The following is a 15,429-nucleotide window of genomic DNA, read 5'->3' as shown; positions in this document are numbered from 1 at the left end:
AGTCACCGGACAGTGAACAGTCTCCTGTGGTTACTAGAGAGAGAATTTTCTCACGTCTTCCTGTTTGGCCCCAGAATCTCATGAAGCACGTTTCTGTGTCTGACATGCTTTGGATCGTGAGTAGCTGATGGTCCCAGCGATGCTGATCCAAAGCAGCAGGGAGCAGGACTCCACACTAGCCATTGGTGACATTTTCCTCGTTACATTTTTTTCCTGGGAAAATGAAGATTTGTCACCAAAGAAACATTTCGGCTGCGTCTAGACTGGCATGATTTTGTGCAAATACTTTTAACAGAAAAGTTTTTCCGTTAAAAGTATTTGCGCAAGAGAGTATCTATACTGGCATGTGCTTTTGTGCAAAAGCATCTGTGCCAGTGTAGATGCTCTCTTGCGCAAGAAAACTCCAATGGCCATTTTAGCCATTGGGCTTTCTTGCTCAAGAAATTAACGTGGCTGTCTACACTGGCCCTCTTGCACAAGAATTGTGATTTCTGGGTTCATTCCCCAGCTGATCAAGAGAAACTGTAATCCAGTCCCTAGATTGTCCTGGCCGCTCCTTAGCGTCTGATTCCGGATCAGCTCCCTCCGGCTTGCTCCAACGGCAGGGTAATAACGCCAGGCACCTACCAGATACTCCTGGCTGGTCTCCTCCCTGCTCACTTTCAGTCCCAGCAGCTTTTCTCGCTCGGCTCTCAGAGTCTTCAGCTGGGCCTGGAGCCTTTCCTGGAGACACAGAAACATTTCATGTGACTAAGCAAAACATCAAATGTGAGATTTGCTAATCATTTAAAAATAGATCATTTTCAGTTCAACCCATTTCTGTAATGTCCTGCCCGCAAACATTTTTAATTTTGTTTCTGCTTGTTATTTTCAGGACTATAGGGAGGGGAGCTGGCCCAGCACAACCACGCACTGTACTCACGACTGCAGGGCCCGGCAGGTTTATGGGATCAGAGACAGAGTCACAGTAATAGACACTGGGAGTGTTTTCAGAGGGTTTGAAATTGTCAGACCTTGTTACCGTAGGGAGCTGGGGTCACATACTCCTGCATGTGCAGAGGTAGGGGGAGATTGCAGGGGAGGAAGCTGGAGGAGAGGAGGGACACCACGAGCATCAGGGACCTCCAGAGAGGCCAGGGCGCATAGGGGGAGGGGGAGAGGAGCAGAGAGGAGAGACACAGCCAGGCAGGTGCAGGGTGAAAATCTGGCCAGGCAGCCACCCGTGATGACCTAGCTCTGGCGATTGCAGGTGTTTGCAAACACTCCTCAGTGCCCCTCCCCTGTTCCCAACCTGACTCGTTCTTTACCCACCTGCTGCGGGTCATGTGCATGAGGCTGTGGCTGGGGCTAGGAGCTCTCTCTGTCTGGCTTGTCCAATGGGTGCCCCAATCACTCCCTGGGCCCGGAGAGGCTGGTGCTATAGACACCAGTGCATTCTACTAACTACCAATTATTGCCATTGCCATTAACGTCAGCATGGACACGTGGGGGGCACAAGGTTCCCCCACTGAATCTGCAGAGATAAATCCCAACGAGGAATCTGCAGGAGTGGAGCTCTCCCTGTGGCTCAGGAGAGGCGGGTGGGGACGAGACTGGGCACAGGCTGGCTAGCCCTTTCAAGGGAGTAGCTCTCAGCAGGGTCCCTGTAAGCCGGGCGCTTTGGCAGCCACCCAGGAGAGATTCCAGTGCTGTCCAGCTGATTAGCAGAACGCCCAGTTGCCCACAGCTGGCAGCAGGTATTTCTATGGGTGGTGCACAGCCACACATGCCTTGGCACACCAAACAAAATTTATTCCACACACAGATGGAAAATTTAGAAGGAACATTGGTTGTGAGCCCTGCCTGAGACACAGTCAATTCTCCTCCCCAGGAAGGGACAATGAAGGGCAGGGTGAAGGGTCGTGGGATCCAACCCGGCCTGGAGTAGGTAAAACAGAGGCCCAGGGAAAGCTACAGGGAGGAGGCCCCTGGAGCAGGCAGAGGAGACCCTGGATCTTGCTCAGGATGATAAGGTCAAACTCCAGACTCAAAGTCCTGAGAGTCCCGGCTGGGAGAGCAGGGCTGTTACTGGCCACACAAAATGCCACCGTCAGTCTTTTTTGGAAAACTGAGGCAGGGCTACCCCATGCCACGAGGGGCACTCGGGCGTCAATGACCCTGCTGCGGTGCCCTATCACCAGGCCGTCCCTGCTGCCTGCAGTCCCACCCCTGATCCTATCGGCTAGATTCCCAGAGTGGGAGCTGCTCCTCCTCAGTCCCAGGAAGGCAGGGATCACAGTTGGCATTTCCCTACCTGGAATTCTTCGGCAGCTTCCTCGGCAGGAATCACGGTGTGACCTCGGTGCCCCTTGGATCTGTCGCACACCAGGCAGATGGGGATTTCATCCTCTCTGCAGAAGAGCTTGAGAGGCTCCTGGTGTTTCTCACACAGTCTCTCTGGGGCTGGTTTCCTCCCTGCCTGCAACCTGAGTTCTCTGGCTGCATCCACAAAACTCCTCAGCTGCCTGTTTGGCCTGAGGTTCCCCTGGGGAAAGACCCGTCTGCACTGGGGGCAGGAGACATCTGCAGTGAGCCCCCCCCAGCACTGGGTGATGCAGGCTCGGCAGAAGCTGTGATCACAGTCGAGAGCCACCGGATCGTCGAAATACTCCAGGCAAATGGGACAGGTCACTTCATCCTGGAACTTCTTTCCTGTAGTCGCAGCAGCCATGGCTTCTCCTGCAGAGACCAGAGAGTTTAGTTTCACTTTTGTCTGCTGGGAAATGGGCAGGTTGCAATTTAGATCAGTCAGTGCCACCTGTCTGGGCATGTTCTCCTGCTCTTTTCTTTTTCAGACTCTATGGAGCCTTTACATTAAGTGTGATGAGTCCAGACTGACAGTGATTCCTCCAAAATATCTGCCAGGCCCCAAACTTGGGCCTAAGCACTCAGGGTGCATCTACACTGCCTGCTTATTTCGGAATAAGCTGGTCTGGAAGATACATTCCGAAATAAACGCATCCCCTCTACAGGGAAGCCTCAAAATGAATCCGAGACAGGCTCCCCTAATGGGGATGTGCTACCTCAATGTAGAGCCCCAGGGAGCACTGGGGAGTAATGGTTTTGAATGGCCCTGAGGGGCAGCTATTTTGAAATAGCAGCAGTGGAGCGTCCACATGACCAGCATTTGGAAATGGATCTTTCGGAAGAGGCGTTAGTTATTGTGGAATGAGGGTTACAGAAGCTGGAATGATGCTTTCGACTTTATTTCCCAATAGAGGAATTGCTGTGTGGACACTCGCATTGTTGTGTCGGAATAACGGGACAGAGCAGACGTAACCTAAGTGAGAAAGGGGTAACAAGCGACTAGGGGGTTCACTGCCCGACATGGGGATGGGATGGAGCAGCCGGGGAAGGAGGGCGACAGTCTCAGCTACTGACTAATTGCCTCTCCCCACCTGGCCATTAGGCTCCTTATGCCCCAGGTCTCTCTGGTGCCCATGTAACCCACCGGTGGGGGTGTAGCTGATGCTGTTCTCAAGGGGTGAACACTGAGCACCGAGGGTGGGACGCTCGCCTGTGCTGTGAGGGGTGGGGGTTCTGGTTCCATCCTGGGGGTGCCGACCCAGAGACCAGCTGTCACCCTTGTGCTTTGCCCCAGTGGCAATGCCTCTCTTCCCTGCAGTCTCCCCAGCTCTCCTAGCGGGGGGGAGGGGAGCTGGTTCTGGGCTCCGGTGCTGTGTGGGGCAGAGGCTAACCACAGTTTCCAGGCCCCAGAGCTCTCAGGCCACTTTCCCAGCCTGGCTGCAGGGGGATCTGGGGCCAGTCAGAGGGGGCCTGGGAGAGTCTGGGGAGCAGCCCCCTTGGACCAGCCCTGGAATCCAGCTGTGGGGAGAAAAAGCAGCAAAGAGGCAGCTGGACCCTCTTCCCGCCGGGTTCTCACTGCCCCTCCTCTTCCCGCCCCCCCGCAGCCGCAGCCCGTCGGCCACCGGCACAGCCCAGGCAGGGAGGCAGGAAAGGGGCCAAGTAGCGAGTCAGGCTGAGGGGGCCAGGCCAAGCTCCTCCTGCCTTGCAGGGGCCCTGCCAACAGCTTCTCTCTTGTGCGCTGCTGCTGAGGAAACCGCCCTGGGAGAGACGCGCAGGCCCTGGGGCCAGGGGGCAGCCGCTGAGGTAGAGGAGTTGGGAGAGCACGAGGCTGCAGGTCGAAAGGTCCCTGGTCCAGTCCCTGGCTTGGGCAGATGCCTCTGTCCCTGGGGCTGAGCCCTTGGTTGGCTCCTCCATGGAGAGCGCAGCTGGGCCTCCTGGAAGGGCCTTGTGTGCCCTGCTGTCCACCTAGGGGCCTGCCAGCCCTGCTTCTCCGCCCCTGTGTGCCTAGGTGCCAGCCCTGCCTCTCTACCCCTGTCTGCCTAGGTCCCAGCCCTGCTTCTCCGCCCCTGTCTGCCTAGGTCCCAGCCCTGCTTCTCCGCTCCTGTGTGCCTAAGTGCCAGCCCTGCCTCTCTACCTCTGCTCTGCCTCAGTCAGGGCAGGAAAGAGAAGCTCCCCTTCGAGCTGCAGACAAACCAGCCCCCTAGCCATAGGTGTGAATAGGGGTGTACCGGGTGTGCCCAGGCACATCCTAATGTCTTGGAAAAAAGCGGCTTTGCATTTTAATTTAACGCATGAAATGCTCTTTTAGTTTGAAAGTACGAATTGCGCACTATAGATGCTGTCGAAATGGATGGAAAGCCCGTGTTTGCTCGCAGCCTGTCCTTTAGGATTGAGTATGCAATAAATGTTCGCCTTTCAAAAAAATAAAAAATCAAATTCCCTGGGTGCACAGCCAAGTGCAATGTGCTGCGCACGCCTATGCCCCTAGGGAATCACTTGGTCGTGTGCCGGGCCCAGCCCTCCTGTCTTCCCGCTGAGCTATCAAAAGGCTGCAGCTTTGTCCAGCTTGGCCCATCTGCAAGAGACTCCCAAGTGGGTGGCATCCCGGGGAGGAACTCACCAGTGTAGCGAGTTCTCCTCTGTGCTTCACATGCAAAGGCCCTGGGGGAACTAGGGTTGCCAGGTGTCCGGTATTCAACCAGACAGGCCGGTTTGGGCTGACTGTCTGGTAACAAAATCCAGAAAATACCGGACATGTGCAGCCTGGCGGGGCGGGGCAGTGGCTGGGAGGGAGGCACGATTGGCGCTGGGAGCCTCTGGTTGTGTGTGACGCCTTGGGGCAGAGGGGAAGCCCCGTCCATGTCCCTGAGTGCGGGTCAAGTGTGTTGTGGAGCCACAGCCGGACTTGCTCGCACTTCGCCGGGACTGTGCGTGGGACAGGCAGCGCCCTGGGATCTTCACGTGCCCGGGTCAGTCCTGCTCCCTGCCGGCCGATTCACTCCCCACGCCCCCACTCCCGCTGACACCCTCCCAGCTGGCCGGTTCTCCCCCACTTCTTGTCCCAATTTTCCCCTGCCCGATCTCCCCCGTCCAGATCTGCTGCAGCCAATACCCGCACCCCCCTTTCAGCCCTGCTTCCCACCGGCCAGTTCCCCTGCCCAATCTCCCGATCTCACCCGGCCAGCCCCACTGCCCCCGATGACCACCTAACTCCTCCGGCCAGCCCCGCTGCCCCCTACCCGCCTCCCCCTTCCAGCCCTGCTTCCCACCAGCCGGTTCCCCTGCCCAATCTCCTGATCTCCTCTGGCCAGCCCCAATGACCCCCTAACTCCTCCAGCCAGCCCAACTGCCCCCTACCTGCCCCCCTGCCATCCCTGCTTCCCACCGGCTGCCCCCCCCCTTCTCCCGGCCAGCCTTGCATCCCTCCCAGCTGGTCCCCCCACCCCCATCTGAGATCAAGTGTGTCCAGTATTTTTTTTAACTCACCTGGTAACCCTAGGTGGAACCAGGCAGAAACGTGGTATCTCCTTCTTGGTGGCCCCCGTTCTGCCCTGGCAGGCGCTGCCCCTTCTCCCGCTGGCCTGTGCCTGGCCTCCCTCCCCACCCAGCACCACAGAAAGACCCTTGGCGTGAGCCTGTCCCCTCTCGCAGGCAGGTGCCTCGGTCTCCTCTGCCCCGGGAGGCTGGCTCCTCCGGCTCCTCCTGTGCGCTGCTTGCCAGAGGGGCAGCAGTGAGAGGGGGAAGGAGCCAGTCCAGCTGAGGCTCACAGCTCGGGCTCACGCCCCAGCACAAACCCTTCAGCCCAGCCTATGTCAATCCCTCCTGCCTCCACCCGAGCTCACAGGGGAGGGGGACGCCCTGTTGCCTCGGGCCCAGAGATGAGGCCTCATCTCCCACATCCCTGCACTTGGCTTCCCCTCCCCTGGGGCAGGATGCGCAGGCTGGGCCCTGAGCCCACATCCCCCTCAGCCCACAGGGGAAGGGGGGAGCTGAGAGAGGGCAGGGAAGCAGGGGGCCAGAGCCCCCTCCCTGCAGGCTGGCCCAGCGCAGTCTCTGCCTGCTGGAGCCTCCTCTCACCAGCTCTGGGGCCTGTTCCCTGCTGGCGGATCAGCCTGTTTCCTTTCCCAGCCGCTCTGCCCCGAATTGCTGGCTAGAGACAGGCCCCCCCGCCCAGACTGCCTAGCGGGGGCTTGAACCCCAAACCTGCATCATTAGCACCAGCTCTAGCCAGGCACTGCAGGCAGCCTCACGGGCCTCCCTGCGGCCACAGGGATGGTGTGTGGGGCACGGCCCTAAGGGCCCAGGGATCAAGGAAAGATTTAAAATATCAATTTCCAGAAAGAAAGGCACAGACAGAGCCCCCCTCTGACAGTCGATGCCCTACGTCCCTAAATGCCAATCTGAGCACCACAGACAGATCCCCCCTCTGTCAGCCCCTCCCCCATGTCCCTAACTGCCAGTCTGTGCCCCACAGACAGAGCCCCCCTCTGCCAACCCCTCCCCCACATCCCTGACTAATTGCCAGTCTGAGCCCCACAGACAGAGCCCCCTGTCATGGCTCCTTCCCCACTCTGGCATGATAAATGCAGAAATGGGGGCCAGCAAGTGTACCCCAAAGCCTTATCTACCAGGCTTTGGTATAAAACTTCCCCCAAAATCTTAAAAACCTAGATTTTGGGAATAGAACTTCCGCTGCCACCACCCAAATATTGATAAAGAAATCAGGGGAAAGATCGTTTGGGAAATCTCACCCCTAAAATAAAAATCACGGCACACAATTAACCACTGCCCGGTTAATAAAAAGAAAAGAAAGATATTTTATTATTACAATATATTCCTGTTGCAAGCATAACGACTAGATGGGAAGGTAACAAAATATACTCATGAAGAAACTCCATGGGCCTAGAACATAGTTACAAAGAAAAGCCAAAACATCTTTTAATCAGTGCCAGATCTCAGATCCCGTACCCAACCCTTAAAAGAATAAAGCCTAACGAAACTACCTAAACTTTACCCTACTTACAGAAAATGGAGAATGGTGTCTTGGAGAGAGAGAGACATGCTTGTCCCTCCCTGTAGCTGCAGAGGACTCACCCAGAGAGACACTGGGTACTCTAGACTACATGCCTCTGTCGCCAGAGGCATGTAGATTAGGCTACCAGACACAGTAAAATGAAGCAGCGATTTAAATAATCGCCGCTTCATTTAAATTTACATAGCTGCCGCGCTGAGCCGACAAACAGCTGTTTGTCGGCTCAGCGCGGCAGCCATGTAAATTTAAATGAAGCGGCGATTATTTAAATCGCTGCTTCATTTTACTGTGTCTGGGTATGTCTACACTACAGAGCTAGTTCGAACTAACTTAGTTTGAATTAGTTAGAACTAACGCGTCTAGAATTAAAAACTAGTTTGAATTAGCTAGAAACCCGTCTAGCCTGGCGCCAGCTCTTCCCCCAGCCCAGGCCTTGTTCCTCAGCTGATTCCAAGAGGCTCTTCTGAGCGGGGAGTCAATGAGGAGCCATGATGGTGTCACACCCCTGCCTCAAAATGCTTGTGCAGAGGGTGAGAAACTTTTGTCTCCGATCTTAGTTCCCAGGCCTGTCAATGGGCAAACACTGGTATTCCCAGGTGGGGTCCAGTCCCAGGTGAGCTGGTCACAGCAGCCAGGACCGGGGCTTTTCCTGATAGTCCATTGACTTGAATGAGGCCTTCCCACCCAGCCATCTAGACAGACTCTCTTTTCCTAGAGGGCATTCCCCAGGGGCACACACATTTCCTCTCCTTCAGCTGATCCCTGGAAGCACCTTGCCTGCCCGGCTCCTTCCCCTAGGTCCCGGCTTGCCCTGCCTTTCTTCTCTTGCTCTGCCTCAGCTGGAGGAGGGAAAAAGACACTTTCCTTCATGCTGAACCAGCCACCTAAGGATAACGTGGCGAGGCCGACGACAGCCCTCTGCTCTGCCAGCTGAGCTATCGAAGGGCAGCTGTGGGTCTGGCGTCTGCTGCTTTGCCCTTAATCATGGTGGAGGGAGTTGGGAAGAGGCAGCATGGTGTTGGGACACAGAATGGTGGGGGTCCTGGGTCGTGCAATACTGTGAGATACCTGCCTCTCCCCGTGAATGGGGGTGCCCAATTCTTGAGGCAACCAGCAGGTGGCGCTCCCATGGGCAGTGAATCCCATTGCGGGGCCTGAGCCCTTTCTGGCCAATCTCCAGAAAGCAAGACCCAGCGGCTCTGTCAGTTCGTTGGGGAGGGGGGAGGTCTGGTACTTGCTGGAGACGTGCATGAGGTGCAACGCGGTACCAAAGTGAGTGGGGCGCTGTGCAGCTCCCGCCAGACTCCAACCCTCCATTCCCTTGCGGCAGACGGGGAGACTCTGAACAAGACGAGCCCGACAAGCAGGAATTCTTTGCAAACAGATATAATTATTTATTTAGTTGCCGCATGGTAGGCCCAGCCCCATCTATAGCAACACTGCAGCTGTATCCGGAGTTCCCAGAGTCCTTCATTCTTTCAGTGGGGGGGACGCAGGAGTCAGGCAGGGGGTTGGAGGTGTGTGTGGGAGGGCTCAGTGCAGAGAGGTGGCTGTGTTCGGAGCTCAGGGCAGGTTGGGAGGGGTGCAAGATACAGGGCAGGGAGTGGAGTGAGGAGTCAGGGCAGGTGCTGGGAGATCAGGGCAGGGGGTGAGGGATGGAGGTTTCAAGGAAGAGCTCTGAGAAATCTTTGGGTCTAAGCAATGGGGGGAAGGATGCAGCCATCAGAGCAGGAAATGGGGGACTCAGGGCAGGGAGCTGGGAGGTTGTAGGGACTTAATGGGGCTGCCCACAGCAGAGAAGGTGAAGCTGCTCCAATGGCAGCTCCTCTCAGGGGGTTGCAGTAGGGAGAGCTGTGCTGCTCCCGCCGCCCCCAGTAGTGGGCACTGGAGGGAGAGAAGGGCTGGTCGAGGGGGGCAGGTCTCAGGAGGACTCAGGGCAGTGAGAAGGGCAGGAGTCAGGACAGCAGAGGAGGGTGAGGAGTTGGGGGCAACAGGCACCAGGAGAGATGATGGAGCAAGGAGAGGAGACATGGCAGCAGAGAGAAAAGGGAAAGGTTTATAAAATATTTATTAATAACTTGGAATGCTGCCCACGACCAATTTGTTTGTGCCCTGCAGTGCAGTTTGGCTTCATGTGGCGATCAACACATGGCCGGCGAGTGGGAGCCGAAACAAAGAAGTAGTCAGTGTAATGCTCTTCTGTTGATGTGTGTTCTAGTAGTTAAATTCTTGGACTTAAATGTATACCCCAAATTATAAAACATAGCAAGAGACCGGTAAGTCTAACTTCAGTACTGGGCAAATTAGTCGAAACAATAGTAAAAAATAAATTTGTGAGGCATGTAGAAGAACATAATTTGTTGGACAAAAGTCAACATGGGTTCTGTAAAGGGAAATCATGTATTACTAATCTATTAGGGTACGTCTAAACTACATGCCTCCGTCGACGGAGGCATGTAGATTAGTTTATTCAAAAAAGGGAAATGAAGCCGCGATTAAAATAATCGTGGCTTCATTTAAATTTAAGTGGCTGCCGCGCTGATCAGCCGTTTGTCGGCAGATCGGGGCAGTCTGGATGCGCTGCGGTCAACAAGAAAGCCTTTGTCGATCGGCGCAGGTAAACCTGGTTTCATAAGGCATACCTGCGCCGATCGACAAAGGCTTCCTTGTCGACCACGATGCATCCAGACTGCCCCGATCTGCCGACAAACAGCTGATCGGCAGAGCGAGGCAGCCATTTAAATTTAAATGAAGCCGTGATTATTTTAATCACGGCTTCATTTCCCTATGCCAATCTGTCTAATCTACATGCCTCCGTCAACGGTCATCCCTAGAGAGGGATGGCAGGAGACAAATCGCTTGATCATTGTCTTCGGTCCACCCTCTTTGGGGCACCTGGTGCTGGTCACTATCAGCAAACAGGCTACTGGTCTAGATGGACCTTTGGTCTGACCTAGTACAGCCATTCTTATGTTGTTACGGCAAACAACCTTTTCACACTCTTTCCCCCTGGGTTATCTGGGTAGCCATTATTGCAAGGCAAACATGGATCCCGTTCAGCAGTAAAGAGTGATGGTCATCACTGCAAACACTTCACAACTTATGCTGCGGCATGTCCAGGGCCTAGCCAGGAGCCGCTAGAGCAAGAAGAATGTGCGGAGGCCATGAACACAGAGGTGAGTGAAACACCTGAGTGGAGATGCTAGCGGCAATCAATTCTTCTGACAGAGAGAAATGCCAGTTCTGGACCCAGGCAACAAGCAGAGACAGGCAGGACTGCAGCTATGGGACAACGACCAGTGGCTGCAAAACTTGTACATGCATAAGGCGACTTTCATGGAGGTTTCCTTCCCTGAAGTGCAGCAGTGCCAGAATGAGACTGGCTTTGATAGTTGAGAAGCGAGTGGTAATAGCCATGTGGAAGTTAGCAAGGCCAGGCAGCTACCGGTCAGCTGGAAATTAATTCAGAGCGGGGGAATAAGACGGTGGGAGGCTGCTGTGATCCAAGCAGCCAGTGATCCAAGTAGCAACGAAGGACAGTAACTCTGGGAAACATGTAGGCCATAGTGGATGGCTTTGCTGCAATGCAGTTCCCTAATGGTCGTGGGGTGGCAGATGAAACATACATTCCTATCTTGGTACCTGGCCACTATCCCAAAGAGCTCATAACTGGGAAGTGGTAGTTCTTGCTAGTGCCATGGGCTTTGGTGGATCACAAAGGCCGTTTCACCGGCATCAATATGGGATGGTCAGGAAAGGAGCATGACATGCGCACCTCTAGGAACTTTGGTTTTGTCAGAAAAGAGCAAGGTGGAATTTTCTTCCCACCTGGAAATCTTGCATCGGAGGCATTGAAATGCCAATTGTGATTCTTAGAAGCCCAGCCTCCCCTTCTTGCTGTGGCCCCTGAAGCAGTACGCAGGCAGCCTGGACATCAGTAGGAAGCAGCTCAGCTATAGGCTGAGCAAATGCAGAATGGTGGTAGAAAGAGCTTTTGGACGTTTAAAGGGAAGGTTTTGCACTCTATTGACTGGGTTAGACCTCAGTATAAGCAGCATTCCCATTGTTGTGGCAGCCTCCCGTGTGCTCCCTAAAATTTTATGTCAGGGTAGGAGCATATTAAATGTGCTGACCTGTATATTTTACACAGCACTGTCCCCAATCTGCCATGCACCACAAGCAATAACGATACTGTTGCTGAGAAATCTGGCCCCTCCCATGCCTGTCCAGGCATGTCAGCCACTCTGTTTGCTGCCTAAAGATCTGCTCCTGGGTCTTGGTTTCACATTCCATGCACGTTATCCTCTCCTCACGCACTGCACATCTTCTGCAGCATCGTTCTCCTCTGCCCATTTAACCACACCCTGCCCATGCAGGTGGGCTGCATTTGCTCATGGAATGTCATTCCATTATGTTTTCGCCTTCAGACCTGTTCTAGCTGAACAGTTGGATGAGCCAGGGGAGTGGGCCTCAAGCTCACTGTTGAATCCTCTCCAAGAAAACAAGCGAAGGGCGGACGGTAGAGAAGACACATTGCAGAATGCAGGAGCTAATCTCTGAGCATAAAAGAACATTTGTCCAACACAATAGGCATGTTAGTTACAAGGCAAAAGGCATCCTTTAAGCAGGCTCCATGCAGCAGATATAGCACAGAGGTCTTAAGGGAGCTGCTGGACTCGATTTGGTGGCAGGCCTGGTAGGGAACAGTTTGGGGCTCGCTCTACTAACTCTGCTTTGAAAACACGGCGGTTGAAGCTCCCATAGCTAGGCAAGGGCCTATGTGTGCAAAGGGGCCCAGAGTGGCATGGAGACAGGGCAGGGAGTCTTATGGCCACCACGTGTTCAGGTGCAGGAAAGAGTCTGTTCCCCAGAGCTGAGCCCTGTGAAAGCCCCAAAGCTCGGCTCTCTCACCGACAGGTAAAAGATATCGCCTCCCCCACCGAGTCTGTCCAGGGAGACCGAGAATTGTCTTGCAGCTTGGGTGGGAAAACACCCCTACAAACACAGTCACCGCTCCAAAATAAACCCACTAACTCATTTCTGTTGTACAGGAAAAAACTCCAGGCCCATGTGGCGACTCTAAGAGGGTATGTCTACACTACTACCCTAGTTCGAACTGGGCTTCCTATTCCGAACTACCTGTACTCCTCGTTCTGAACTAGCGGACATTTAAAAATGGCGGCGCCCGGCAACATGCAAATGAAGCCCGGGAAATTCAAATCCCGGGCTTCATTTGCAACTCCGGTTGCCTACATTACCACCCTAGTTCGAACTAGGGTAGTAGTGTAGACATACCCAGGGAAAGGAGAGCAAAGCTGCTGAGCTTAAAGGAGACCAGTGAGCAGAGAAGCCAGCAGTACCTGCTAGGTGTCTGTTGTTTTTCACCGGCTGGGAGACGTAGTTGAGACTTAGGATTGTTTATTGTTAGATTTCTCTGTGGCCTTGGTGAATGTGGATTTATGTGAGTTTCTCCGTACTCATGGGATAGTGTGTGTGTCGCAAATATTCTCTCCCTTGAAAAAATGGAAGCTGCATTGTAATGAATTAATGAATTTCTATTTACTGTGACATTCATAAACAACTTCTCCCAAAACACAAGGGTTGTTTCCCAGGAGACTAGGACACAGGCCCTTATGGGATATTGGGAGCAAAGTGTAAAAAAGTCCCCCCCTTGTGATGAAAACATACAGTGAAGAATCTGGCGGTGAAAGATCCAAAGTTTTGAACCCCAGTCAGGGGAGCTGACACCCTTGACAACCCCCTAAGAAAGGTGTTCATTTGTGTGTGTGTGGCGGGGGGAGGCAGTGCCATGTTCCTGGAAGGGGAAAGTCTGGGTATGTCTACACTACAGCACTAATTGGAACTAACTTAATTCGAATTAGTTAATTCAAACTAAGCTAATTCGAACTAGTGCATCTAGACCTAAAAATGAGTTCAAATTAGCATTTTGCTAATTCGAACTAGCATGTCCACATTGAATGGACCCTGAACCGAGGTTAGGGATGGCTGGAAGCAGTGCCAGCAGGGCATCAGCTTAGGACTTAGGGCGTGGAGCTGCTGTCTCAGACTAGCCGTGGGCTGCGCTTAAAGGGTCCGGACCCCCACCCCGGACAGACAGTTCTAAGGGGTGCCCCGCTTGAAAACCAGTCCTGGCTTGGATTGCCCGGAGTACCCACACTGGGCACATCACAGCACTCGGCCATCAGCCTGGCTGCACTTGCCGCAGGCTGCCATCTGGGGAGAGGGGGCAATCAGGGGGCTGCAGGAGAGCTTCCACCCCCAGAAGCCCGCAGAGCCAGCCCAGTCCTCCCCATCGGGGGCTTGTGCCCCATTCCTCCCTCACCTCCTTCCACTTACCCTTCCCTAGCCCCCCTTCTTATTGATGTACAAAATAAAGATAACGTTTCTTCCAACATTGACTCTGTCTTTATTGAACAAAACTGGGGGAGACTGGGAAAAGGAGGTGGGAGAGGGGAAGAGAAAGGCTGGGAGAGGGGAGGGCAACTAACATGATCAGGGGTTGGGAACAGGTCCCAGATGAAGAAAGGCTACAGAGACTGGGACTGTTCAGCTTAGAAAAGAGGAGACGGAGGGGGGACAGAATAGAGGTCTCTAAAAGCAGGGGTTGGGTGGGGAGGGTGCATTCAGAAAAGTTCTTCATGAGTTTCCATAAAGAAGGACTAGAGGACACCAAAGGAAAGGAATGGGTAGCAGGCTTCAAACTAGTAACAGAAAGTTGTTGTTCTTGACAAAGCAAATAGTCAACCTGTGGAACTCCTTGCTGCAGGAGGCTGTGAAGGCTACAACTAGAACAGAGTTTAAAGGGAAGTGAGATCAAGTCATGGAGGTTGGGTCCATGGAGTAGTCTTAGCCAGGGGGTAGGAGTGGTGTCCCAGCCCAAAGATTGTGGAAGGCTGGAGAGGGATGGCATGAGACAAATGGCTTGGTCACTGTCTTCGGTCCATCCCCTCCAGGGTCCCTAGGGTTGGCCGCTGTCGGCAGACAGGCTACTGGGCTAGATGGACCTTTGGTCTGACCCAGTATGGCCATTGTAAGCTCAGGGCTCAGGGTCGGGTGTCTCAGTGGACCCCCTTGATTTTCATGCACACCTGCTCCTGGGTGGCCAGGCTGGCAGCTCTCCTGCCCTAGCCGGCCACTTTCCTGTGCCTAGTGTGGAGATCGTGGACGAGGTCCACGATGTCCGCACTAGCCCAGGAAGGTGCCCGCCTCTTGTGGTCCAGGGCAAGCTCCCGGGAGCCGCCAGCCTGGTCCTGGGAAGAGGGGGTGGGCTGGGGGACATCGGGTGGGTGGCTCTGTGCCGTGCCAGGTGCAGAGTCTGCTGGCTGGGTGCTGGCAGGCTTGCACCTGGCATGGGCACCGTATCCAGCCCGTGCCCCTTTAAGGGGTCCGGGGCCGGGAGGGGGGCATAGAGTTTCCCTGGTGTTGGCCAGAGTGGCCACCAGGGAAACCTGGGGAGGGCTAGCCTCCCAGTAGTTCGAATTACGGGGCTACAGTCCCCTTAATTCGAACTAGTAAGTTCGAACTCAGCTTAATCCTCGTAAAATGAGGTTTTCCTAGTTCGAACTAAGCGCTCCGCTAGTTCGATTCAAATTCGAACTAGCGGAGCGCTAGTGTAGCGGCTATGAATATTAGTTCGAAATAACGTCCGTTAGTTCGAACTAACATTGTAGTGTAGACATACCCTCCGGTAGCCTAATCTACATGCCTCTGGCGACAGAGGCATGTAGTCTAGACGTACCCAAAAGGAGAAAGGAAAAAAACCCAAATTCCTTTGTCCAAGTTTGAAAGTTCCCCCTACATTCCTACTGGTCACTCCACCTGGCTAGGTGTAGTTAACTCCTTAATCCCCAGGCTGCTGGCTAACCCTCATAATCATGACAGGGAGCACAACCACCGTGTGTCACCTCCCGAGGGCCTGCCTGAATACCAGGACCCCACGGGCACAAGTGTGAGTCCAGGCACACGACCTGCCTGTCCTCTGCTCTGACATCTCACCGTGGGGCCCCTGGAGCTCAGAGCCAACCTCACGT

The 15,429-nt window shown here is 54.3% G+C and overlaps 2 protein-coding genes across 6 annotated transcripts in view; one reads left to right on the top strand and one right to left on the bottom strand.

Moving 5' to 3' along the window:
- Positions 1 to 2,824, bottom strand: part of LOC142823061 (uncharacterized) — a 36,339-nt gene extending 33,515 nt beyond the window's left edge. Inside the window, exons 1-2 of the mRNA XM_075913340.1 lie at positions 2,294 to 2,824; positions 628 to 723 (exon numbers count right to left, since the gene is read on the bottom strand). Of these exons, the coding sequence (XP_075769455.1) occupies positions 628 to 723; positions 2,294 to 2,809 (612 nt within the window). The 5' untranslated portion in view covers positions 2,810 to 2,824. The remainder of the gene's footprint in view (positions 1 to 627; positions 724 to 2,293) is intronic.
- Positions 1 to 15,429, top strand: part of LOC142823105 (C-type lectin domain family 2 member D-like) — a 250,235-nt gene that overhangs the window by 214,593 nt on the left and 20,213 nt on the right. The window lies entirely within an intron of this gene.

This window comes from Pelodiscus sinensis, chromosome 32 (assembly GCF_049634645.1).
Source record: "Pelodiscus sinensis isolate JC-2024 chromosome 32, ASM4963464v1, whole genome shotgun sequence".
Lineage (NCBI taxonomy): Eukaryota > Metazoa > Chordata > Testudines > Trionychidae > Pelodiscus > Pelodiscus sinensis.
This window is presented reverse-complemented; position numbering and strand designations above follow the sequence as displayed.